The sequence below is a fragment of the Cladophialophora immunda genome (genome assembly GCF_000835495.1).
Source record: "Cladophialophora immunda strain CBS 83496 unplaced genomic scaffold supercont1.4, whole genome shotgun sequence".
Lineage (NCBI taxonomy): Eukaryota > Fungi > Ascomycota > Eurotiomycetes > Chaetothyriales > Herpotrichiellaceae > Cladophialophora > Cladophialophora immunda.
Genome location: NW_015622544.1, coordinates 4,407,670 through 4,431,166, shown reverse-complemented (window position 1 = coordinate 4,431,166; position 23,497 = coordinate 4,407,670). Strand labels below are relative to the sequence as shown.

Here is a 23,497-nt window from a genome sequence, read left to right as displayed (position 1 = left end):
TGTCATAATTTCCTGCTCTTCCAACCCATGCATGGTGCTTGATACTTTTTGGATCAGATCACAGGTGCTGGCGACCGATCCAAGTAGGGGAGGAGGGCGAGTGGTGCTGACACCTGAATACCAGCGGCGTGGAAGATAGAATCGGATCCCACCATGCTGTCACGTCCGCTCCTCCCCTGTGGGAAGCGCAAGCTCTACAGTGCCTTTGGGTCTCTTGGGGTAAAATCGTCTTTCCGGAGCCGAATCCATCCGCCGCTCTGTGTTCGTGCATTTTCACAGTCAGCGTTCGCGAGGCGGGATGACGGCGCAAAGAAAGCTGCGCAAGCAACCAAGTTTGCAGAAGCACCCCCAAGCAGGGCTGACAGCACCGAAGTTACCAAACCAGAGTCTATACAACAGAAAGAGACCGTAAAAGCCGAACCAGAGCCATCCAAGAAAGAAGCTCTCCTCGCGGAAAAAGTGGTCTCCAACAAGGAACAACGCAAAGTCGACCTGGCTATCATGAGAGAAATGGTCCAGTATCTGTGGCCCAAGGGAGACTGGGGGACCAAGTTACGAGTCGGTACTGCATTGGGCCTGTTGGTTGGGGCCAAGATCCTCAACGTCAATGTTCCCTTCTATTTCAAAAGCATTGTGGACTCGATGAACATTGATTTTCTGGCGGTTGGCGGCACTGCCTGGACGGTGGCAGGGTCGATGATAGTCGCATATGGTGCGACTCGGATTGGCGCAACGTTGTTTCAGGAGCTACGAAATGCTGTCTTTGCCAGTGTGGCCCAGAAGGCCATCCGGAATGTGGCACGCAACGTGTTTCAGCATCTTTTGCGACTTGACCTGAATTTTCATCTGTCGAGACAGACTGGTGGGTTGACCAGGGCCTTGGATCGCGGTACCAAAGGAATCAGCTTTTTGCTGACATCCATGTTGTTCCACATTTTCCCGACTGTGCTGGAGATTTCCTTGGTCTGTGGCATCTTAACATATCAGTATGGAGCCCAGTTCGCTGCCATCACGGCTGCTACGATGGTTGCATATTCAACCTTTACCATTACTACGACCTCGTGGAGAACAAAATTCCGCAAGCAGGCAAATGCAGCTGACAACCAAGGAGCTACGGTGGCTGTTGACACACTGATCAACTACGAGGCGGTCAAATACTTCAACAACGAGAAATTCGAGGTCAACAGATATGACGCGGCCTTGAAAAAGTACCAGGATGCTTCAATCAAGGTCACGACGTCGTTGGCATATTTAAATACCGGCCAGAATGTGATCTTCTCCAGTGCGCTAGCAGCCATGATGTACATGGCGGCGAATGGGGTGGCTAGTGGCTCGCTGACGGTTGGAGACTTGGTCATGGTCAATCAACTCGTTTTCCAGTTGTCAGTGCCGCTGAACTTCTTGGGTTCAGTCTATCGAGAACTTCGACAGTCCCTCCTCGATATGGAGACGTTGTTCAACTTGCAAAAGGTGAACGTGACCGTCAAAGAGGTTGCGAACCCGAGGCCGCTAGCTTTGACGAAAGGCGGCGAGATCAAGTTTGAAAATGTTACGTTCGGCTACCATTCTGATCGGCTGATTCTCCGCAATCTGAGCATGACAATACCTGCAGGCAAAAAGGTTGCCATAGTCGGACCCAGTGGTTGCGGGAAATCGACAATCCTTCGACTGCTCTTCCGGTTCTATGATGCTGACTCTGGTAAGATCTTGGTTGACGGACAAAATATCCGCGATGTGAGCCTCGATAGCTTGCGACGGAGTATCGGGGTTGTACCACAAGATACACCGCTATTCAACAACACAATCGAGCACAATATCCGATATGGCAACGTCGACGCCTCCTTGGACGAAGTCAAGAGTGCCGCAAAGCGAGCGCATATCTACGACCTCATTGAGCGCTTGCCAGCTGGATGGAATACTATGGTCGGTGAACGAGGCATGATGATCTCCGGCGGCGAAAAGCAGCGACTCGCTGTTGCGCGACTGATTCTGAAAGATCCTCCTCTCCTGTTCTTCGACGAAGCGACGTCGGCGCTAGATACTTATACCGAGCAGACGCTGCTACAAAACATCAACAGTATTCTAAAGGAGAAGGCTCGCACCAGCGTCTTCGTCGCGCATCGGCTCCGCACCATCTATGACAGCGACATCATCTTCGTCCTCAAAGAAGGCCAAGTGGTTGAACAAGGCACTCATGCCGAGCTGTTGGCACGTGAGGGACTCTACGCTGATCTCTGGGCTGCCCAGGAAGTTTCAATCGGACAAGACATGACCCTCGAACGATCCCTGGAAGAAAAACGGCAGGCCGAAGAAAAGGAGACTTGATCTTGAGAGCAAAAGGGCACGACCTGCGCCACAGTGAAGGTAGTCGGTTCGTTCGATTTCGGTGGGATTGATGACATTGCCTTGGACAAAGTTTGAAAAGGGGAGCGCATTCCTCGATCCCTCCACAAACCGAGACGCGGGGTCTAGACGTGTTCCTTTGGGCTTACGCGTGCGCAGCCCAGAAGATTCGTCGTTCTCGCTCGCACGGTGAGGGTGGGTTAGGAAAAGGGGGGGCGGTCAGTGGAAGAAGAGAACTCGTCGTTAACCTTTTCTTCGAGAACACCAAGCGAGACGTGATGATCTCAGGACGAGGGGAGACCACTACTATTGAGACAGGTGCCCACTTGTGCCCACTTCGACCAACACTCACCATCAATCAGGTTACCAGGGGAGCGAGATGATAGACGCGGTTGGGCAGAGACAAGGACAGGGGTGAACGAATTTCGTTTTCGCACGTGGCGTCGAGACTCTGGCATCAGCTCCACTTGTAGAGAACGGCCACCACTGCATGCAGTCTAGTGAGAAGCCCCCGAGTGCCGATCCCTCGACGGTGTTCGATTTCTTGGATAAGCACGTCAAACGGTCGTGGCTGCGTGGAAGGGCTCGTGGGGGAACGGGAATGATGGAGAGGAGAAGGAGAATCGGAGTATGTTAGTTGCTATTTCGTGCCAGGTAAGCGGAACTCTCGCAGCTCGTTCAATCAATCAATCAGATAGATCTCAGGTAGAACAAGTCAGGACCTTGGTTCATTTCATGGACGTCTGGTGCGCTAGAGCTCGTGGTATTCAAGCCCTTCAAAGAGCCCATCCATGCCCAAGCTGCCTAGCAAAACAACCCACGTCGGTGCTAGGCACTGTGTACCTAGATGATAGCACCCAGTAGCCAGGCTCGCTAAGCCTAGTGAGTCCGCTGGGGGGCACCGTCGAATCGTCGATAGCGACTCCAACGGGCCAAGCAGCCCTAACGTTTAACTAAAGCCATGGCCCATGAAGCCGGAGAAATTGCACCTGCCACGATGCCACACTGCCAACTCCCCTTTCGCCCATCCATTTCCAGCTCCGTTCAATTTGCGGCCCAGAATGCTCCGTGCTTCATAAACCCAAATGGAGCTCCCACTACCACCGACAGTCTGTCGCTTGCTGGCAGCAACGCTCATTCCACAGACCTACATACCCTCTCCTTGAAAGTCCAACTCGTCCAACTTCTACAGTCACTCCTTAAACTGCATCTTTGCTTCTCGGCCCAGGTTGCAACGCGTTCTTCCCGGCACACCCTCAATTAACCTTCGATTCTACTGCATGCTTGCAACGCTCCGCTTGTTTCAGAATTCGAAGAGCTTGCATTAGGGCCCTGCATCCCACAGAACCTCGGGGGAACTCAAGCGCATCACGATATCCCGCTCGCCTGCTCGATTTCGTGTTCAGAAGAAGCTCCGAAAAATCCGAGAAACTGCTCATCTGACGCAGTCAGCCGTTCATTGCCAGCACTGTTCATAAGACATCATTGGGCCCGCTGTCCGCAGTTGCCATCCTCAAAACCTTTCCCCGCTGGGAACCGACGTATCCGAACGAAAAGAGGTGTGAATATCAAGGCGCAAGCCTCCGAACGATCAAGGGCTGTTTCTTCACGGTTCACACACACCAAAAAAAAAGAACGTGCGCAAAGATTAGGCCTCTGAGCACCAGGCCAGCAGATTTCGAAAATAGAAAGAGGGGGCACCTTGTATATCAAAAACAAGGCCGTCACCGTAGATCAGCTTACACCAAGGCTCACGACTATTCAACGCTTTGTGCCTTCGAAAAGGACTACCGTCGCTCGACTTTCGCGGACGTGTTGGAAAAGCCATCCACGGAAAAAAATGGGTCTCTTCGACAAGCTACAATCAAGTAAGGGCACCATCTTCCCTTCATGCTACGACTCAACTGTTCCTCTGCGTGTGAATCTTAGACAGAATGGCTAACTGACCATCTTTGTAACAGAACTGGAGCTCTACCGCCTCGAGCAGAAATACGCGCGTCGCAAGAATCGGACGACATTCACAACGGGCGCAGTATACCAAGACGGCGAATACTTCTACACGGGCGCCGCCGACTCGAGAAGTCCGACCATGTCCACCAACTCGACCGGCAATTCGAACAACAGCTCTGAAAGCAACAAGAGGAGGACACAGATGTGGGTACCACCTGAGCAACGGAGATGATTGAACAGCAAGCGATCAGGGCCGGCAACTTCTTGTCGCCGACATAAGTGAGCTTTCTGCGGCGTTTGCTTCGTGTGAATACTTTTTGGTCTTGTGGTTGAGCATAGCAACGGCGTTGTCTTTAGGCTTTTCTCCGTCTCCGTGTCGATGTCCTGCCCTTTTATTTGTTCAATGGAAGTATGTGATTTCGAATGTCCGTGTTGGATGAGAAGCGGCAGCAAGGGTTACGATTGGAACTGGGGGGGGGGATTCGGAGAGGGGGAACGATTGATCTGGAACTAGACGCTAGAGAGGTCGGGTTAGCGATCGACGACCTCGACAACCGCGCGAGGAGCTTCTCCGTCAGGGGGCGATCGGCCATCCGGCAAAGGGTCAGTGTATCATAGCATGTGCGCACTGTGCGAGACGACTTTCTCGTCACAGCCAGCACGACAAGTAGAATAAGACGCAAGAAATGTATCTAAGATATAGATATACATTCACCCAAAGCTAATCCGCTCGCTCATCCGACGTATGCGTGCATGAGAGTGAAAATACGGATCTTCGAGGCTGTTTGCTACAGTACCGTGTATGAGTGGGCCGAATAACTGTCATCCGTCACTCACTCCATCCATCCATCCATGTGCGTCCCACGGCGCTTAACCCACGCGTCAAACCCACGCGATGAACCCAACTCGGTGACGATGGCATTGGCTCGCACGCGGCATGCATGACATGCAGCGACATGCAAGTAGTTGGCCCCCCCAACCTGAATGATTTTGCCCCTTGATCCTAAACTCCCCCGCCACGAGGCTGAGATGTCGGTACGAGTACGAGTACTCCGTGCTTGGTAGGCAGACGAGGCGGAGAGAATGGTACTCTGTACGGAGTCCATGTGATTAATCCCCCCCCCCCCCCCAATGAGGATCTCTGCCCTTCTTCTGACCTTCTTCCATTATTTATTCGTCTCTGCGCCTCCTTTACGCCCTATCTGATAACGCGTATCGCTTCTCAGTCTGGCAATCTAGCCCCCCCCTTTCCTCTGGGACATGGCTGTCCAAGTATGAAGAGTCGAGGGAATCAGAGCAGGGAAAGCCAAAGAAGAAAAGGGTGTCAACATCCTTTTTTGGAGGGGGGGAAAAGAGGAAAAATTCTCCATGTTGGCAACAGACACCTTTGCGCCTGTGATGACTTGCGCACGGCACCCTCCCTCCTATTGCCCTCCAAGAAATACCGTATACAAGTGCCAAATTCCATCCCGCTGGGCCATGCATGCATTCTTTTTCCATTCGCGGAAGCAAAAGGGTGGGAAGGTCGCGTCCCAAAAACGAAACAACTTCCCCAAAGGAGCGCGTCACTCAAACAGACATTCTTCCCCGGGTTGGACTGTGTGCGGTGCAAGTCCTTAGTAGCCAGACTGGAGAAGATTCTCACGGCCCCCAAAAGGTTTACTTCTTCTTCTCCCTGTCCTTGCTTCCCCCGGCCCTGGCGATCCCGCTGGCAAACTTCCCAAACCCCCCTGCGAGACTATGACCTCTCTTATGCGGTCCAGCTCGATCTTCGCCGATGCCCGCGGTTCGAGCTCCAGGGCCAGCAGCACCCGCTCCGCCAGGTCCGGTTACCGCCAACCCACTTCCCGCCTTGACCAGCCCGGAGCCGGTGCCAGTTGCGCTGATACCACTCAAAGGCCGTCCAGTGTGTAGTTTGTGCCCGGTTCTGAATGCATCGCCATCTGTTACTCCGCCAATACCGCCATCTCTTAGACTCGCACGACTCGACCGACCGACATCATCGACTGCGCTCGGGATTGCAGAACTAGGGGTTTCTGCGTCGAGGTCTCCCCGAAGAAGCCTCTCGTTCCGGCGTCTTGCACGTTCCTGAGTTTGTTTGAACTTGTCGAGAAGTTCAGGCCATCTGATCTCGTTTATGCCGATAGAGGCTGTGGCATCACGCGTTCGTGAGAGACGAGAAGTGACGGTGCTGTTTAGGGCGCCGCCGCTTGTGGGCGGCAGAGAGGACGACGTCATTCCGGAGACCACTCTAAAAAGGACGTGAAATCACGTTAGGTAAATGTTCACACACGTGAGAAAGAAGAGTGCGGGAATGGGAAGTGTTGAAGGAACAATGGTATAGATATAACGTACGATGGCCTCGCTGAAGTCGGCATCGAGGCCGGTGTGTGCAACAGCCCTATGGCAGAGACACTGTTGAGGCGATTTTTCAAAGCGCCGAAGGCGGAAGACTGGGGAAGTAACATCAAGAGACCGTAAAGGCATTTGTAAAGATAGGGATAGCGGTCGGGTTCGAGGAGTTGGAGCCGTAGATCTGTCGTTTCGCAAACATTCAGTCTCCACGCTCAACCAGAAGTAGTTGCGCAAAAGGGTATAGAGAACTTACAGGTGAAGACCGGGCTTTCGAGTAGCTGCACTAGCTTGTCGATCTGGATGAGCATGTTGACTGTCATCTCCAAATCCGCAAATATCTGTAGCAGATTGTAAGCCTGTTCATACGCTTGGGCCAACAGGCACAGCGAGAACGTAGCCACAGCGTTGTGACACCAAGCGCGAAACAGAGCCACAAAGAACATCTGTCCCTCCTTGCTGTCCGGGTTTCGAAGCCTTTTCCTCAGCTCGGCCAGTTCAGGCGCCGTGATGAGGTTGTTGTTGAGATTCTGAACCATGATGCTCGCGAACTCTATGTCTTCGTCCTTTTCGATGCAGTCTGCTAACGTCCTATAAATGCGCTCAGGTTGGAGGTTGATGCACAGTTGACGAATAATCAAGTTGCCACGGATCTCCAGCAGCTTGCGGTCTGTGGAAAAGAGCTGCAGCAAAGCCACCATGAAGGATTTAAAGTATCCATCTTCGCTGTTCTTGGAGATCTGGGAGAGAAGTTGCAGATCGCGCGTCACGACCGCTTCAGCTGGGTCGGAGAGCGTTTTGAGCAGGGCTGGAAAGGTTCCATCGTTGAAGGCGAGGACTTTCTTTGGCGCCTTTCTGTGAAGCATGATTAGCCAGCTCAAAGCCGCCACACGCGTCTCTTCGTGTTCGTTGAGGAATTGCAGCGTCAACGCATTCACTGCTGCCGCATAGTCGAGGTCAGCCATGGGTTGCGGTGACGGCGCTGCGGTAGAGCGGGGAGTGACCTCTGGGGGAGACTGCTCTATCTCAGATGAGACTTCTGGAGGTGTATCAGTCTTGGTCTCTGCTTGAGAAGGCACACTTTTGGTAGTCCCGCCGGATTGTCTTTTCTCAGACCCTTCTCCATCCCGCGTTGTTACACTGGTTAGGGTGCCGGATGCGTGTGCACTCTGGTCATCGGTCGACACCTCATCCTGGAAAGTGACAATGTAGTCCATCAGTGACCTGTTGACCTTGCTGGCAGTTGTTCTGACTTGCTCCGACTGCGCCGACAGGGCGGGCAGAACACGAGACAACAGGCGAGGCACAAACTGCAGAATCTCTTCTGGGCTAATCTCGAAGAAACTGTCAATCCATCGCAAGGCGACGATCCCGATCTCTTCTTCCTTTTGTTTTGACAACCCCTCAAGTCTTAACTGAGGCGCCGTCTCCTTACTGGACGAGACGTCGACAAACTTTAGCAGGATGTCAAGGATTTCTGCATAATCCACCTGTACGTCTTGTCCGGGTATCCAATCACCGTCGTGCTCCCCAAGTTCGTTGAGTTCGTCTTGGGCGGTCCCAGACTCTGAATCTTCGATGGCGTTCTCATTTGACTGACTGCCCCGAGCCGTGGCACTGCCCGTATCAGATCCAGGTCTCCGGTTGCCGGCTCGACTTCGGCGACTCTCAGCGATACTGCGCTTGATCTTTGCGATTTTCTTGATTTCGCTGAGAAAGCGCTCAAGAAGCCCCTGCGTAGCCACATACACGTCACGATTCGGATCTCCGAGGAATTTGAAGAGGCCGCCAAGAAAAGCTGGCAAGTAGTGTACAAGTTCCAAGTCCGGAATGGTATCAAGAAGCGTCAGCCATGAAACCAGAAAGGTGCGAGTAAATGGGTTGATAACGTGGATGCGCTCTTCAAGAAGGGGAATGAATTTTGCAAGGGAGAAAGTTGTGGGAAGATCGGCGCTGTCCTTGTCTGGCTCGAGTTGCTCGCCGTCTTCATTGAAATTGAGGACGGAGACGTAGGAGGCTGCAGACTCAGAAACAATATCCTTGATCAGACGGTCGAGGAGTTCGGCTCCGTTCTTCACCGAGAGCTCTGAGTCGGCGGCAAGCTGTTTGATACTGGGTTAGCAGCGATGAGAGCGGGAGGACGTCAAGCCATGCCTTGCATAATGCATCAAAGATGTCGTTGAAGAAAACCAGAATCTCTCCCTTGGCTACTTTGGCAATGTTGTACATGGCCTCGCAGGCATAATAGCGGACGCGGGCATCTTGATCGGTAAAGCACGCAAGAACCGGTGGGACAATATCAGACAGATAGCGCGCAACCTCATCCTGGAGACGGGTAGTTGTCAGTATGTGTCGCGCGACGCAAGACACTGGGGCCAGACATACAGAGCCCAGGGCGATCGAAGCAGCCGCTAGACCAATGAGTCCTCCATTGCGGGCGTGCGGAAGGTGCACGGCATAGGCATAGTCGTGACACAGCTGATCAATCGTCTTCCGGATCTTGTCGTATTCTTTGGCGGCACTGGCCTCTCTGATGAAGCGCTCGAGCCTGGTCAAGATCAGTTATGGCCACCAATGTCTCGATCAGCGGAGGGGCCATACTCGAGCGCCCCCTGCTTCCTTTTGTCGTAGAGCTTGTCATTAAGCAGACGTTGAACTGCGGGGTCCATGGCGGTCTATCGATTGAGCGACGCGGCTTTTCAAGACCATCATCGGATGTTCGGTATACGCCCAAAGTGGCCACAAGGTTTGGGGGATTAACGGTCCAATTTCAGAGGCAGCGATCAAAACTCTGATCCCAGGAGGACTGGCACACGCTGCTCAGCCGTTGACAGTTTTGCAGGGATGTTGGTTGGGCGAGAGTGAGAACTTCAGGGTTGATGAACAAACGCGTCGTTGTGCAGGTCCAGGGGTCCAGGCGAGATTCGAGGTTGGGATTCGAGATTCGCTGTCACCGTCACCGTCACCGTCACGACTCACTTTCCCTCTTTCCGCCACAGCGACTCGATTGGCCACAACACGACCGTACTATCCATCTACACATGTCCTTGCGACTTGTGCCTTACAGAGCTACTTTTCACCGGTTGGCGTGGGTTTGCATCGGCGCCATCTTTATTCGCCTGAGCTTCATTCATTACTACTGCCGCCTGTCCTTTTCAGAAAAGTCACGCAGGTCTCGACATTAATTCGTCCTGTCTATTGGGCACCTGTCTCTTCCGCAAAGGACCAAGCACAGAGTATAGTTTATCGATTAGGTTCTGACTTGATTTGCTCAAACATACTGCCTACTGTCCAGTGGGCCAATTGCTGATCATGGCACGCTTTCCTCGTTACCCCCCTAAACAAGGGAAATGGTGCTGCCTGACAGACACCTAGTTTCCCGCCAATCCATTCCGCTGTCCCAAAGTTGGCTCTAACGAGTCTGCAAAGCATTCTTAGTGACTGATGTACTGGAACACAGCACTCACGGCCTCTTCCGACGCCTCTTGTCGAAGCAAGAGGTCTTGGATCTTGCCGAGTGGTCCCTTCTCCCCGGAGTTGACGAAATGGTTCCAAGAGCTCGTGTCACCGTAAAGCATAGCTGGCGCCTTGATTTGTTGCGTGCCATCAGGCTTGCACCGTTTGCATTTAAACGTGTCATGGGTATCGCTCTTGGTATCCGGTTTGAACTGGAATAGCTCTCGAAGAGAGTCGAGGGTGAAATGTCGCTCGACATCTTCCGCCGAGTCTACCACTGTCGACGAAAGAGCCTGCTTGTGCGATTGGCGCTGGAAAATCTTTTCTTCGATTGTGCCTGTTCCCATGAACCTGTACACGAAGCAATCTTTCTTCTGACCATCACGCCACACCCGGGCAAGAGCCTGCTGGTCTGCAGCCGGATTCCAATCTGGATCGAACAGGACAAGACGATTGGCACCAATCAAGTTGATGCCACAGCCACCTGCCTTACTACTCAACAAAAAGACAAATTCTTCGCCGTTGGGATCGTTGAACTTGTCCACGAGTTTCTGTCGTTTGTTGACATTCATGGTGCCGTCAAGCCGAAGACATCCGTAACTGCGCGCACGGCAGAGCTTCTCAAAAACATCCAAAGTCTGAGTATAGTTGCTGATGAGCACGATTTTGTCGTTTGTGTCTTGCCGGATCCGAGCCAGCATACGCTCCAGGACGGCAAATTTGCCAGAGTGCCACGATTTGACATCGCGATCGCGACCCCGGGCTTCTTTGGGGACATAGTCATCAGGCCAAAACTTCTCACTTCCTGGAAGGTCTTTCTCAAGGTCCAAAAGATCGGGATGATTGCACAGCTTCTTGAGGATCCCAATTGCTTTCAGCGGTTGGCTCCCCTTGCCTCTTAACAAACTCTTGATGTCGGGACTTTGAATGAAGTGATTGTAGAGATCCCTCTGGAACGGCGCAAGATTGCAGAACACCACATGTTCATACTTGACAGGTAAGTATTTGGAGAGGATGTCGTTCGTTCTTCGAATAATGAATTTCTTGACCAGAGACCCCAACTCGGCATTGGCCTCTTCACCCTTTTGCTTGTCCGCGTCTGATCCCGCAGCATCGCGACCGCGAAGAATCGGCAGTTCAAACTTCTTCCGGAAGTCTGCCTTGGTCCCTAGGTAACCTGGGTTCGCAAAGTCCAGCAAGGCATAGTACTCAGTGAGATCATTCTGGATAGGTGTCCCTGACAGAATGACCCGTCGGTCGACATTCAGTCCGGTTAACGCCATATACGTCTCGCTTTCGGCGTTCTTCAAGCGGTGTCCTTCATCACACAGCATCAACCCGATCTTGACGTCCTTGAGCTCTTCGATATTCAACCTCAGAGATTCATAAGACACGATCAAGACGGGTCTCGCAATACCTCTGCCGGTGGCCATTGCCCATTGTTTCAGTTGCATCGTGAGCTCTTCTTTACTTGCCTTTCCATCAATGGCGAATGGGTGGATAGCGCCTTCACCAAGCCATTTGACAAGCTCATTTGCCCAGTTCTTGACCAAACTGGCGGGGCATGCAATGACACATTTCTGGATCGTGGATTTGCCAGCCTCCGAAGATTGCTTAAGTAATGTCCACATGAGAGTGATACATTGCAGAGTCTTTCCCAAGCCCATTTCATCAGCCATGATGCAGCCTTTAGCCTTCTCATCAACAAGACCTGTCGTGCACCTGTACAGAAATTTGACCCCTTCTACTTGATGCGGCCGCAGTACTTTGGCTAGCCTTGGATCGATGACCACGGGCACCTTGGGTCTCTCGCCTTCGACTTGTTTCTTGATACCAAGGATTTCCGCCAGGCTTTTGTGCATAAGAGGTGTGTCGAGCTTCGGTCTCTCTTCGTCCCTTTTATCTTGAGGCTTCTCCTCCGGCTTCTCATCTATCGTCGGGTCGTATAGAACGATTGCGAATTCTCCACTGGGGTCATGTAGAGGTTTGTTGACGAAACCATTACCTCGACGCATTCCCAGACTGGGCGCTGGTCGTGACGGGTCGAAAGCATTCTTGTTGATCAAAGGGATGGAGAATCGAGCCCGAAATGTCGACTCTTTGTCCTTGACCTTGAAGACTGGGAATCGGTCTTTGAGGGCTGCAGCATCTTCATCGAGTGTGAAACCACCACTGGTGTCTACCCCCCCACCGTCCACTTCAGCGTAATTGACTTTTCTTCTCTTTCTGGCTGGTTCGCCATTGGACTTGCGCGAGTTGGCTGAACCGGGACACTTGAAGGGTTTGATGAGACGGTCGAGGGCTGCTGGCGAATTGGCACTGAGTCTGCCAGCTTTTGTTGGTGGTATGTTTTCCTTGTCCTGCTCGAGCGAGATCGACTTGGTGCGTATCCTGTGGGAAAGGTTAGAACAAACATGCTATAGGACAGGACAAACATACATGGCTCCAGAGACAGAATACTGCAGAACAGTAGATCCCTAGGTTTCACTGAATTGGGCCTGTCAAGCATTTCATGATGTCTACAATAATAGTGGCAGTGGCCGCATGACGCCTGTACGCGTCGTTAGACGGACGCGTATTCACGTGCTTCCCTCGGCCATTGGCGCCTGCCCCAAGCAGCCCGCGAGCCGAAAGGGGTACATCTCCACAAGACTCAGCGCACACATTCTGCAAGATATAGACTGCTAGCCAAAAGCTCTGATACGTATTTCACTCCATATAATGTGTGAGCCTCAAGGCGAACGAAGTGTGGTATATTTACAGGTCCCGGTCAGCAAAACATGATATAACCCAGAGAGTCGTCCGCCATCCATTAAAAATACCTTTGTATCCCCTGCTCCGGTCAAAAGATGTCGGCCGACTTCTGGGCCAGCTATATCTCTGGAGCCTTAGGGATACTGGTGGGTAATCGCCTCGATGTGCTGAAGGTCGCCGCTCAAGCAGGCACTAGCGGTGTTCTTGCGGATTCGACTGTGCAGCCCGAGTCTGATCGCCAGCTTCGGCGGTTTACAGCGTTGTTCAGAGGAGCCGCTGCTCCCGTCTTGGGTTATGGTGCACTGAACTCGATATTGTTCATGACCTTCAACCGCTCCTTGAAGCTGATGGACCCAAGCATATTCGACTACACGAAGCTGGCTGGCGTGGACTTGAGCAAGATTTGGGCGGCAGGTGCGATCGGAGGGCTTGCTACCTTCGTCGTCTCTGCACCGTCAGAGCTCATCAAATGCAGAGCCCAACTGATTGTCGATGGACAAGGATCTTCATATGGGGTATTCAAGGAAATATGGAAGTATGGTGGGCTTCGAGGACTCTACTACGGAGGCACAATTACTGCTGTTCGAGATGCAGTGGGATACGGCTGGTATTTTTGGTCGTACGAGCTAAGTAAGCGACTGCTGCTTTCGAGACAAGCCGATCCGTTCACTTCTCCTACTGCTACGGAAGTTTTGATCAGTGGCGGCATTGCCGGGGTCATCACCTGGGTGTCCATCTATCCCCTGGATGTTATCAAGACCCGTCTTCAGACGCAGCCTTCCCCGACCGCAGAGTGCCAAAGACTTCTTCCTGGGGCCAGTGTGGCGGCTCACCAGGCAAAGACCACTTTTAGCATTGCTCGGGACATTTGGCAAACCTCCGGAATGAGCGGCTTCTATCGTGGTGTTGGCATCTGTAGTTTGAGGGCGTTCATTGTAAATGCAGTCCAGGTAGGCCGCGCCGGTATGATTTCATCGTCATTCCTACTAACCTTTCGATAGTGGTATGCATACGAAAGGATCATGGTCTTCTTAGGGGACCATCAATGATGGATCCAAGATATAGATCGAGGAAGCGAAGTGTGGTCTGGGAGGCCGACTTGAAATTCTTGTTCAGGCGGGGTGGCTCCTTCCAAAGTCGTGCCGTTGCTGTATCGCACATGCAAACTCGCGTTTGCATGTTTGCATGCGCCTAGTCCGTCAACAGGTCGTCCACGAGAGAAGACTCCCGAGTGATGTATGCTGCATGGAGCAACACAGTTCAGACCTCAATGCTCGACATCTTTCATGGCCTCGCTGTCCGGACCATCTTCCGAGGAGCGGGGGCGACGCTTGTCTGTTCCCAGGCCTACGGCTGCATCTGCAACTCTCTGGGTGTGTGCCTCTTCCTTGAGCATTCGAACACTATTCAAAGGTCAGGTCTCTCCACAGTGTCGAAAGATCGCAAATACCGTCTCTTATGGTTCTTCCCTCTTCTATGCTCGTTCAGGTTGTGGCTGTCTGAGAAATATTTGGCGCATTCGGTACAATAGAAGGCACCCAGCCCGGGCAGATCCTCGGCGGCCTTGAGGCCTTTGTGTTGAGCAAGATGTCTAGGTGATTTCAGATCGGCTTTGACTTGATCAAGATCGCTGTCATCTAAGGTTAGAAGGACATCTTTTGCTAGAGCGGCTGAACGGACCGGGTGCGACGTTTCGTCTTGATGCGTCTGATACTGCCCATGGTGTTTCCTGGGCCAATATCCGCAAGGCTTTCGGCTTGAGTCTTTGGCCGGCGAAAAATATCAGGTCATAGCGACGCAAGGCTGTTTTTGGGGCGCAAAGGGCGAATGGCAATGTTTGTGGGCCGATGATTTTTGGAAGGGGCCGGAACAATCTTCTGCGGCAAGAGCCTGCCCAACATTGTGGGTGCCAAGCCTCCGCCAGCAAAAGCGCGGGATGCCGACTGGGCCAAGGAAGCGGCATCTGCCGGGGCTCTTCCGGACTGGCTCATCCATCCAATCACTCCGCCCCTAAATCTTGGACACAGCATTGGACCTTATGTTGTCTTCTCCTGGGTTCTCCGCACCAGCCTGGAAGGCCTGGCATGCCTTGATCTTCCGGTCACCTCAAGTTGAGCTGCGCGGAGTCTGAACAGGGTGGTCAATCACGTTGAGGAGACCTTGCCGCCTGCTCTGGATCACATATGGAACTCTTCACACCGGATGGGAAAGAAAATGCTGCTATCTGGAAGGGGGGGTTGCGGGCATCTGGTGCGACGAGGTAATTACATCAGCCATGATTGGCTAGGTGGTCGGTCTGCAGGCCAGAAGAAAAATTGCAGGCTTGAGGCATTTGCTCGGAGCATGGGGTAGCGGTGGAGCTCATTGCCTAGGTAGGAGCTGCGGAATGCTTCAGGCGACTAATTGTTGTGCGGCCAAGGTCGGTCTGGTGGATGCATGCTATATATCCAGGGCTAGGATATTGTTGGAACTCTGGGAACCTTTTCAAGAAAAATATCTGCAGTTCATCGATCGTTGCGTAGATGAGGAGGAGAAGTGGTTGCTGCAGCCATTGACGTTTTCCGCAGTTGACGTCGTCCCAGGCTTATCGTGCTTTGCCCTCTTTGCCCGAGGCTGATTGGCGCTGCACCTTTGCACCCTAGGAGCTTGCAACAACTCCTCCCATTCCACATCTCCGTCCACACCTCACAGCTTCTTCAATTCTTTCCACCTCTCCACTCTCTCTTGTTCTTGTGTCCAGCTCTACCCCGAGCTTGGGATTCTACACCTTTTGCTAGAGATCCAGTGTTGCCGCCAACATGATGTCCTCGCGGCCTTTGGGCCGTCTGGCCTCCCGCCTGGTAAGTGGCCTGCTTGCATCATACCGTTGCTTTGTGATTGCGCAGTCGTCACAGTTGCTGCAAGAAGATTCAAATATCACTTTACTTGTTGCTCTTGCCGATGACCTGTAGCTGACATGTGTCTCGAAATCAGGGAGCCAATGTTGGTTCTGTTAGTTCTCTATCCACCTCGATCCGGAAGCACCAACAGCTCGCTAACAGTTCAAATCAGCCCTTGCGGATGTCAAGAATGGGTTATGCCACGGTCTCGGATGATCCGCTCAGCAAAAATAAGTCACACCTGGCACACTTGCTTCCGTCGAAATTCCTGACAGCCGGATACAGTTCGAAATGACGAACTGGGAGAAAGGCCATTACATCAACTACAAGTGAGTTTCTGACCTATTGAGCTCTGGTTTCCATGCTTCGAGCCTTCCACCGTTGGAAGTGGTTGCATGGAAACTCAACGTATAGGGATACGGCGGCGGTGCTGATACCCACTGCAGGAAGATGTCGGAAAACCTCGCGATCGTTCGCAGCAGACTCAACCGCCCTCTCACTTATGCTGAGAAAGTTCTCTATTCGCACTTGGATGACCCGCACGGACAAGACATCGAACGTGGGGTGTCCTACCTCAAACTCAGACCTGACCGAGTCGCCTGTCAAGATGCCACCGCCCAAATGGCCATTCTCCAATTCATGTCCGCAGGCATGCCCTCAGTTGCTACACCGACTACCGTCCATTGCGATCATTTGATTGAGGCCCAGGTTGGTGGAGACAAGGATTTGGAAAGAGCCAAAAACATCAACAAAGAGGTCTACGATTTCTTGTCCACTGCTTGTGCGAAGTACAACATCGGCTTCTGGCGTCCTGGCTCAGGCATTATCCATCAAATTATTTTAGAAAATTACGCATTTCCCGGTGGCTTGATGATTGGAACCGACTCCCATACCCCCAACGCTGGTGGTCTTGGTATGGCGGCGATTGGGGTTGGTGGAGCCGATGCAGTCGATGTTATGGCCAACCTGCCTTGGGAATTGAAAGCACCAAAGGTGATTGGTGTCAAGCTGACCGGTGAAATGTCTGGATGGACTTCTCCGAAGGGTGAGAAAGCTATGCTCAACTCATTCGCGTTGTGCTGATCTTGGGTATCAGATATCATCCTCAAGGTGGCAGGTATCTTGACGGTGAAGGGAGGTACAGGGTAAGTCCCATTCTCTCTGAGCTTCTGAATATACCGAGGGAGTCTGACATTTCTGCAGTGCGATTGTCGAATACCATGGTGAGTGTACTTTTGATGCATTGCCGACTTGATACTCCGGCGAGGCTGTGTTTACCCCTTACCTGGTGGCTCCTTCCCCATCACGTCCTCTACCCTCCTTCCTCCCAACTTCCTCGACGGACCCACCCGACTGAATACAAGTGGCACGTGTCTGAGACGGGGTACACTCTACATCCAATATGGCCGGAATACTCGACAACGACGAAGTGACTCCCCTGTCAAATACAGCCAACAATACCGATAAACAACGGAGCACCGCTATTCGAAGTTCAACGGAATGCTCCTCACAGACGACGATCGCCTCCGGCTTAACAGGGAACGACTTCCGGCATGCCACCTGCTCTCGATTCCGTTTACCAGCCTTATTGGATATTTTTTGAAAGCAATATACTGTGTGATATTATGCTAATCTCTTTTTCCAAAGGCCCCGGTACCAACGCTCTCTCCTGCACCGGCATGGGCACCATCGTAAGTACCAGATACCATATTTGCATACCGGTTTGCAATGCTGACCATGTCCAGTGCAACATGGGTGCCGAGATCGGAGCAACCACCTCACTATTCCCTTTCAACGACCGCATGTATGATTACTTGGTTGCCACGAAACGCAAGCATATTGGCGACTTTGCTCGTGCCTACGCTGCTGAGCTCCACGAAGACGAAGGTGCCGAGTACGACCAACTGATTGAAATCAACCTCTCCGAACTTGAGCCTCACATCAACGGTCCATTCACCCCAGATTTGGCGACTCCCATCTCCAAGTTCTCACAGGCAGTCAAGGACAACAAATGGCCTGAGGAGTTGAAGGTCGGACTGATCGGCTCCTGCACGAACTCTTCATATGGTAATTTTCCCTTCTCCAGAAGGCTATTCACCCGTGGAGATGCCGCTGTTCTTCTCTCATTACTAGTAAAAGCTAACTGATGGTCACAGAGGACATGAGCCGCGCTGCATCGATCGCTCAGGATGCTATGGACCATGGCATCAAGGCCAAGGCACTGGTACGTGCTATCTACCCCATGTCATGAGCCTTCCCTGTGATGGTGATCCCGTTTACTGACAATATAAAGTTCACTGTCACCCCTGGTTCCGAGCAAATCCGCGCCACAATCGAGCGAGACGGTCAGCTCAAGACCCTTGAGGACTTCGGAGGCCTTATCCTCGCCAACGCCTGTGGCCCTTGCATTGGTCAATGGGATCGAAAGGATGTAAAGAAGGGCGAGCCCAACTCTATCATCTCGTCGTACAACCGAAACTTCACTGGCCGCAATGACGCAAACCCAGCTACCCACTCATTCGTCACGTCTCCAGATTTGGTCGTGGCAATGACCATCGCAGGAAATCTCAACTTCAACCCTCTCACGGATACACTGAAGGACAAGGACGGCAACGACTTTAAGCTCAAGCCGCCAACTGGTGAGGGTCTGCCTCGAAATGGATACGACCCAGGCCGTGATACATATCAAGCCCCGCCTGAGGAGCGTGCGCAAGTGGACGTGAAGGTGTCTCCGACGTCAGACCGTCTTCAAATCTTGGAACCTTTCCAGCCCTGGGACGGCAAGGATTTCGTTGATCTTCCCATTTTGATCAAGACCAAGGGCAAGACCACCACCGATCATATCTCGATGGCCGGTCCTTGGCTCAAGTATCGTGGTCACCTCGACAACATCTCCAACAACATGCTGATTGGTGCCATCAACGCTGCGAACGGCGAAGCCAACAAGGTCAAGAACTTCAAGACAGGCGAGTGGGATGCGGTTCCCGCAACTGCTCGCCAGTATAAGAAGGATGGCATCAAATGGGTCGTCGTTGGGGATTGGAATTACGGCGAGGGCTCCTCTCGAGAACATGCTGCTCTTGAACCCAGACACCTGGGAGGTATTGCCATCATTACCCGAAGCTTCGCTCGTATCCACGAGACCAACTTGAAGAAGCAGGGTATGCTGCCCCTGACCTTCGCTAATCCCGAGGATTACGACAAGATCAACCCTGACGACAAGATCGACTTGTTGGTGTCTGACTTGGCGCCCGGCAAGCCTGTGATCATGAAGGTACACCCCAAGGATGGCAAGACATGGGACTGCGAGCTGCAACACACATTCAATGCCGGCCAGATTGAGTGGTTCAAGAACGGAAGTGCCCTGAACACCATGGCCAAGATGCACGGCCACCGCTAAATCACAACGGATCGAGTTCGTCTCGGGTCAACGCGAAACTATTGTACAGGATGCAAATCAAACGGGGATGGATCGGCGCAGACAACTGCGACGGTTCAAGAAACCTCTCAGATAATCGAGACTGGAGACGGAAAGTCGAGCAAGTAGAGGTCAGATATCAACAGCCTGAAGGGGGGATTAGTATGGCGGCAGATTGGGAGCATGATGTTATGTACTTTTCGTAGCGGAAATACCAACGCGCACCAGTTTTTAAAAGTCATAGGCGCCTCCTGTTTCCTTCCACTTACACTGGATTATATTCATTGCGGACTTGGATACGAGGTTATGGATGTATTCTACACGTATCTTGGTGGGCAGTGGACGCCGCAAGGCTGCGTGTTGATGTCACCGACCAAAGGGCGGCAGGCGTCATCAGCCGCGTGAACCTCGGCATGTGGGAAACAACCGATTCACAATTACAGACGAGGGATTGCGATATGCGCTGTATCTTCTGTCACTGGTTGCATATATAGGACGAACCCCTGCTCTCGGTTCTTAGCTGTCTTTTCTAATAAAGGGCCCTTGATCCACGGTCTCCGTCTTTCCGGTGAACTTGTGTGCATGAAGGAGATCGAATTCACAGTGTCAGATGGCGTGAATACGTATCTCCAGAACAGACAACAACTTCAGCATTCCCTGCAGAGCCGTCAATCACATCTCTCGGCATTCTAATTACTCTGTTGACTCCTCTACCGAGCAACCGCCAGACATATATATCCGAATACGTTGAGCCACTGAATCAGCCAGCCTTCTGTCCGACCTTCTTCGCAGCATTTCCAACCCAGAAAGTCGACTGCCACACGGTCTCTTTCCACCCGGCAGCGAGAAATTTCCAACCCAACACAGTTATATGCACAGACTTCCCACCGGACTGAGACTCCTTCACAACACCAGTCCTGCTTCTCGAGGCCCAAGACGCGTAATGGCACAAACCTTACCGAAACTCCCAGACTGGGAGCAGATCAGCACGAATATTGTTCGCATCCTGGGCGGGAATCCTAGCAAGGTCAGTTAGTGCATCCCGCTTTCCCTGTCTCATTTCGCCGCTGTGTCTACGGGTCCTCGTCTGACCTCCAGCCCTCTTGCGGAGAGATGATGTTGTGCCTGCAATCTGTGCTGGGCATAGGAGATACAGAGAAGGAGGAAGGGGGGACGACTTCCCTATGTGATCCGAGCCCTTCTCCAGCCAATGCTGACCGTCTTCTAAAATAGTTCACGCTCCAAGGCACGAATACTTATCTACTCGGCAACGGGCCCCGGCGCATACTGATCGACACAGGGGCGGGGGAGAAGAAGTGGATCGATACGTTACGCACCGTGTTGACCTCGCAAGGCAAACCCATCACTGTGTCAACATGCTTGTTGACGCACTGGCACCACGATCACCTGGGTGGAGTGACTGACCTGGAAAAGCTGTGCGAGGAACTCAACCAACCTGGAGGAGGTGAGGTCAAGGTCTACAAGAACCAACCTACGTGGAACCCGGACGGACTGATCGACCCTTCGCGCGTGCATAACATTGAGGATGGCCAGACTTTCTCGATCCCTCTCTCAGAAGACCCTTCGGCGCCGTCCCTGGAGATCCAAGCCATCCACACCCCGGGCCACGCCAAGGACCACATGGTCTTCCAGATTACCTCGTCGCCGGACCCGGCGGAAGTCGGGGCGCTGTTCACGGCGGACAACGTCCTGGGCCACGGCACAGCCGTGTTTGAAGATCTGCACCTGTACCTGCAGAGCTTGGACCTGATGAAGAAACGGGTGTCGGACGCGGTCGCCGCGCAGCAGCAACAAGAAGGTCGGGGAGGAGGCGAGGGCTCCAAGAGGGCCTTCCCGGGCCACGGGGCTGTGATCCAAGACGCCGTCACCAAGATCGACGAGTACATCGCGCACCGGCGCATGCGCGAGGAGGAAGCCCTGAACGTGCTGAAGCACGGCACCACGACACCACCAAACAGCTCGGAGCCACTCGTGCACGACAGCATCACCCGGGTCGGCGATGGTGAGGACGAGGCCGTCATCGGTGGCGGAGAGACCGTGCTGGGCAAGGAGTGGGAGAGCATCGAGATGGTCAAGGTCATCTACCGCCACTACCCGGAGAACCTCTGGCAGCCCGCCGAGAACGGCCTGTTGATGGTGCTGGAGAAGCTGAGGCGGGACGGCAAGGTCGTCAAGACCAAGGAGGCGAGGTGGAGGGTGAGTGAGAAGGCGATCCTCTGAACCGATGTCCTTTACCGTCCTTGTTGTAAGAAGAAGAGCGAGCAGCAGTGACGCGTGCCAGATAGGTAGCCAGGCTGGTTGATGAGAAGGGTCACAAAGCCCAAGTGACCAGACCCGCCTGCACATGGATGACAATAGTTTAGACAGAGGGGCTTCTGATCCCATTAGAATCGATGCATTTATTATTGGATAAACTGTACAAGCTCCCCTCCCTCTTTCCGGGTCCAGGAACAGAGTACGGGGGGAAGGAAAAGGCAGTTTCTTTTTGTCTTTGTCTATATCAACCCTTTCTGTCTCAGGAACTCCATCAGACCCGTGCCCACGCCTTCTGGGCTCGGCCTGGCGGCACACACGTCCGGGTCGAAGCCGTACTTGTCCCGGAGATGGTCGCGCGTCGTGGGACCGATGGTGACGATAACGTACCTCTGCGCCGGCGTGGCGGTCGCATCGTGGTCCTCGACTCGGTCCGCCCACCGGTTCCGCGCGCGGTCCGTCAGCGCCCGACCCTGGTCGATGTAGTCGAGCGATCGCAGCATCGCCTCACAGCCCTGCGGACTGAACACGACCACGACGACCACGAGGCCGTTTGCCCCGCCCTCCTCCTTGGAGGAGGCCGGCGCCGCGGCGGCGGTGGCGATCCGCCTCCGAAAGTCGTCTTGGAACGACTCCATCACCACGGTGGTGTAGACCTCGAGCTCGTCGACGGGGATCCGCTCCTCCGGGGCCAGGCGGCCTTCCCTGTCTGCCAGGGTCTTGGGGATGACGTCTCTCCTCTGCTCGCCGACGAGGAAGAGGAGGGGCTTCTTCCGCAGCCTCGCGTCGTCCCGGCCCATCCTCTGCCCCGGCGTGGGTCCCATCACCGGCGTGAAGGGCAGTCGCGGCGCGTCGTAGAAGGTGTACAGGCGCCGCGCGTGCAGGCCGTTGTAGTGCGTCAGGATGTACTGGGCCAGCTTGTCGCCGGTGCCGGTGTGTGCACCCAGCACGGCGGGGCGCAGGCGCGAGAACGGCGAGGAGGACGGCGCGAGCGCCGCGGACTCGGCGACCAGAGTGTTCAGCGCCCGCGAGGTGGCCGGCCCGACCGTGTAGAGGGGGAATGCAAAGTCGTCGTCCAAGAGAGGCCCCGCGGCGGGGGGACTCGTGCCGTCGACGTCGTGGTCTGTCGTGGTGTTGGATGTGCGCGTCACACCTGTCAGAGGGGGGTCACACAACAACCCCCCCTACGAGTCAATTCTTCCCTCGGTAACGCCCCCAGGGAAAAAGGCCAGAACTAAGGACACGGGAGGAGAAGGAACAGGCCAGACCATACCGAGACCCAAATCCGGACGTGACGCACTCACGCCTCCTTGTTGTTCGTCATCCTCCCCCCCTGGTTGTCGTCGCTCGGCACCCCGCTCGACTCGCTTGACCACGTCGGCCCAAGCCTCGACCGCCCGCTGGCTCGTGAAGATCATCCCGCCGTAGCGCTCGCTCAGCCTCCCCCTCTTCAGCAGCTCCTCCAGCACCCCCAGGTTCTCGGTGTTGGCCCGGTGGTCTAGAACGGGGACGAACTCGGGCACGAAGACGGGATGGGGAGGATCCGTGCTCTGAGCGGTGGTGGTGGTGATGATAGTGGCGCTGCAGGAGGCGGCGAAGTACTCCTCGTATGCGTCATGCGGTTGAGATCGCGTCTTGAGGAGGAGCACGGGGATGGTAGGTGGGGGGGCCATGTTCGTTCGCAGGAGGCGAGCCGGAAGACACGCGCCGGGCTCTCTCTGAGACGGGGATTAATGCAGGGAGGGTTGTCTACAGCGTGACAGTGAGACGGAGACGGGGATGGAAACATGAGCCCGCTGAATACGGCTGCGCGGAGAACCAGTTCAGGCTGAGGGTGGTGGACGGTCGAGGTGCGAAAAAGTCATCACTTATTTCCGAACTCGAGAGGGTCAATGTAAAACGGCTTCTGCGCCAGCAGCAGACACATGATTCCATATAGTCAGCCATAGTGGCGGGTGCTGACTCGCAGATCAAACTTACGCTGCAAGCTCGAAACATCCTCGCCTGAAGCATTTCTGCAATTGAAATCAAATCACGCGCCCCCGTAGGTGGCTGAGCTGCGGATGAACTA

General features: G+C 53.7%; 9 protein-coding genes across 10 annotated transcripts; 5 read left to right on the top strand and 4 right to left on the bottom strand.

Annotated features, from left to right (window-relative positions):
• The first annotated feature begins 3 nt into the window (after positions 1-3).
• On the top strand, positions 4-3,079 carry PV07_07874 (iron-sulfur clusters transporter atm1, mitochondrial). The gene has a single exon (XM_016394990.1). It carries the CDS (start codon positions 154-156, stop codon positions 2,323-2,325), a length of 2,172 nt encoding a protein of 723 aa, XP_016248409.1. The 5' UTR covers positions 4-153; the 3' UTR covers positions 2,326-3,079.
• Positions 3,080-3,354: 275 nt separating this feature from the next.
• PV07_07873 (uncharacterized protein) lies at positions 3,355-5,009 on the top strand. Its single transcript, XM_016394989.1, has 2 exons — positions 3,355-4,211; positions 4,305-5,009. Exons 1-2 carry the CDS (start codon positions 4,184-4,186, stop codon positions 4,523-4,525), a joined length of 249 nt encoding a protein of 82 aa, XP_016248408.1. The 5' UTR covers positions 3,355-4,183; the 3' UTR covers positions 4,526-5,009.
• A 441-nt stretch (positions 5,010-5,450) lies between these two features.
• On the bottom strand, positions 5,451-9,629 carry PV07_07872 (uncharacterized protein). The gene is made up of 6 exons (XM_016394988.1): positions 9,247-9,629; positions 9,031-9,193; positions 8,800-8,970; positions 6,902-8,747; positions 6,649-6,829; positions 5,451-6,544 (listed from the first exon to the last, which is right to left on the bottom strand). The coding sequence occupies exons 1-6, from the start codon at positions 9,312-9,314 to the stop codon at positions 5,953-5,955; spliced, it is 3,021 nt and encodes a 1,006-aa protein (XP_016248407.1). The 5' UTR covers positions 9,315-9,629; the 3' UTR covers positions 5,451-5,952.
• Positions 9,630-10,079: 450 nt separating this feature from the next.
• Positions 10,080-12,615, bottom strand: PV07_07871 (uncharacterized protein; the record flags this gene model as incomplete). Its single annotated transcript, XM_016394987.1, has 2 exons — positions 10,080-12,492; positions 12,590-12,615. The coding sequence occupies 2 exons, from the start codon at positions 12,613-12,615 to the stop codon at positions 10,080-10,082; spliced, it is 2,439 nt and encodes an 812-aa protein (XP_016248406.1).
• A 335-nt stretch (positions 12,616-12,950) lies between these two features.
• On the top strand, positions 12,951-13,904 carry PV07_07870 (uncharacterized protein; the record flags this gene model as incomplete). The annotated part of the gene is made up of 2 exons (XM_016394986.1): positions 12,951-13,805; positions 13,857-13,904. The coding sequence occupies 2 exons, from the start codon at positions 12,951-12,953 to the stop codon at positions 13,902-13,904; spliced, it is 903 nt and encodes a 300-aa protein (XP_016248405.1).
• On the bottom strand, positions 13,418-14,736 carry PV07_07869. 2 transcript variants are annotated; one of them, XM_016394984.1, is made up of 3 exons: positions 14,536-14,736; positions 14,306-14,485; positions 13,418-14,258 (listed from the first exon to the last, which is right to left on the bottom strand). In XM_016394984.1, the coding sequence occupies exons 1-3, from the start codon at positions 14,574-14,576 to the stop codon at positions 14,123-14,125; spliced, it is 357 nt and encodes a 118-aa protein (XP_016248403.1). In that variant the 5' UTR covers positions 14,577-14,736; the 3' UTR covers positions 13,418-14,122. The 2 variants fall into 2 exon arrangements, with proteins under 2 accessions (XP_016248403.1, XP_016248404.1); XM_016394985.1 differs by having other exon boundaries at positions 13,418-14,485.
• Positions 14,737-15,343: 607 nt separating this feature from the next.
• PV07_07868 (aconitate hydratase, mitochondrial) lies at positions 15,344-19,395 on the top strand. The gene is made up of 10 exons (XM_016394983.1): positions 15,344-15,695; positions 15,829-15,846; positions 15,907-16,063; positions 16,181-16,779; positions 16,831-16,879; positions 16,938-16,957; positions 17,382-17,425; positions 17,480-17,801; positions 17,891-17,958; positions 18,028-19,395. Exons 3-10 carry the CDS (start codon positions 16,026-16,028, stop codon positions 19,132-19,134), a joined length of 2,247 nt encoding a protein of 748 aa, XP_016248402.1. The 5' UTR covers positions 15,344-15,695; positions 15,829-15,846; positions 15,907-16,025; the 3' UTR covers positions 19,135-19,395.
• A 210-nt stretch (positions 19,396-19,605) lies between these two features.
• On the top strand, positions 19,606-21,587 carry PV07_07867 (uncharacterized protein). The gene is made up of 2 exons (XM_016394982.1): positions 19,606-20,179; positions 20,386-21,587. Exons 1-2 carry the CDS (start codon positions 20,024-20,026, stop codon positions 21,391-21,393), a joined length of 1,164 nt encoding a protein of 387 aa, XP_016248401.1. The 5' UTR covers positions 19,606-20,023; the 3' UTR covers positions 21,394-21,587.
• PV07_07866 (uncharacterized protein) lies at positions 21,553-23,316 on the bottom strand. Its single transcript, XM_016394981.1, has 2 exons — positions 22,700-23,316; positions 21,553-22,579 (listed from the first exon to the last, which is right to left on the bottom strand). The coding sequence occupies exons 1-2, from the start codon at positions 23,097-23,099 to the stop codon at positions 21,669-21,671; spliced, it is 1,311 nt and encodes a 436-aa protein (XP_016248400.1). The 5' UTR covers positions 23,100-23,316; the 3' UTR covers positions 21,553-21,668.
• Between the last annotated feature and the right edge of the window lie 181 nt (positions 23,317-23,497).

Excerpts from the sequence above, each read along its gene's own strand:
- PV07_07874 (XM_016394990.1), top strand. The coding sequence starts at position 154 with ATGCTGTCACGTCCGCTCCTCCCCTGTGGGAAGCGCAAGCTCTACAGT.
- PV07_07873 (XM_016394989.1), top strand. The coding sequence starts at position 4,184 with ATGGGTCTCTTCGACAAGCTACAATCAA. Across the intron at positions 4,212-4,304 it reads CTTCGACAAGCTACAATCAA|AACTGGAGCTCTACCGCCTC; the intron begins GTAAGGGCACCA and ends TCTTTGTAACAG.
- PV07_07872 (XM_016394988.1), bottom strand. The coding sequence starts at position 9,314 with ATGGACCCCGCAGTTCAACGTCTGCTTAATGACAAGCTCTACGACAAA. Across the intron at positions 8,971-9,030 it reads CTTCGATCGCCCTGGGCTCT|GATGAGGTTGCGCGCTATCT; the intron begins GTATGTCTGGCC and ends ACCCGTCTCCAG. Across the intron at positions 6,830-6,901 it reads CGAAAGCCCGGTCTTCACCT|ATCTACGGCTCCAACTCCTC; the intron begins GTAAGTTCTCTA and ends GCGAAACGACAG.
- PV07_07869 (XM_016394984.1), bottom strand. The coding sequence starts at position 14,576 with ATGGGCAGTATCAGACGCATCAAGACGAAACGTCGCACCCG. Across the intron at positions 14,486-14,535 it reads AAGACGAAACGTCGCACCCG|CGATCTTGATCAAGTCAAAG; the intron begins GTCCGTTCAGCC and ends CTTAGATGACAG. Across the intron at positions 14,259-14,305 it reads GGGAAGAACCATAAGAGACG|TGTTCGAATGCTCAAGGAAG; the intron begins GTATTTGCGATC and ends ACCTTTGAATAG.
- PV07_07868 (XM_016394983.1), top strand. The coding sequence starts at position 16,026 with ATGACGAACTGGGAGAAAGGCCATTACATCAACTACAA. Across the intron at positions 17,426-17,479 it reads GCACCGGCATGGGCACCATC|TGCAACATGGGTGCCGAGAT; the intron begins GTAAGTACCAGA and ends GACCATGTCCAG. Across the intron at positions 17,802-17,890 it reads CTGCACGAACTCTTCATATG|AGGACATGAGCCGCGCTGCA; the intron begins GTAATTTTCCCT and ends TGATGGTCACAG.
- PV07_07867 (XM_016394982.1), top strand. The coding sequence starts at position 20,024 with ATGCACAGACTTCCCACCGGACTGAGACTCCTTCACAACACCAGTCCT. Across the intron at positions 20,180-20,385 it reads TGGGCGGGAATCCTAGCAAG|TTCACGCTCCAAGGCACGAA; the intron begins GTCAGTTAGTGC and ends CTTCTAAAATAG.
- PV07_07866 (XM_016394981.1), bottom strand. The coding sequence starts at position 23,099 with ATGGCCCCCCCACCTACCATCCCCGTGCTCCTCCTCAAGACGCGATCT. Across the intron at positions 22,580-22,699 it reads ACGTCCGGATTTGGGTCTCG|GTGTGACGCGCACATCCAAC; the intron begins GTATGGTCTGGC and ends CCCCTCTGACAG.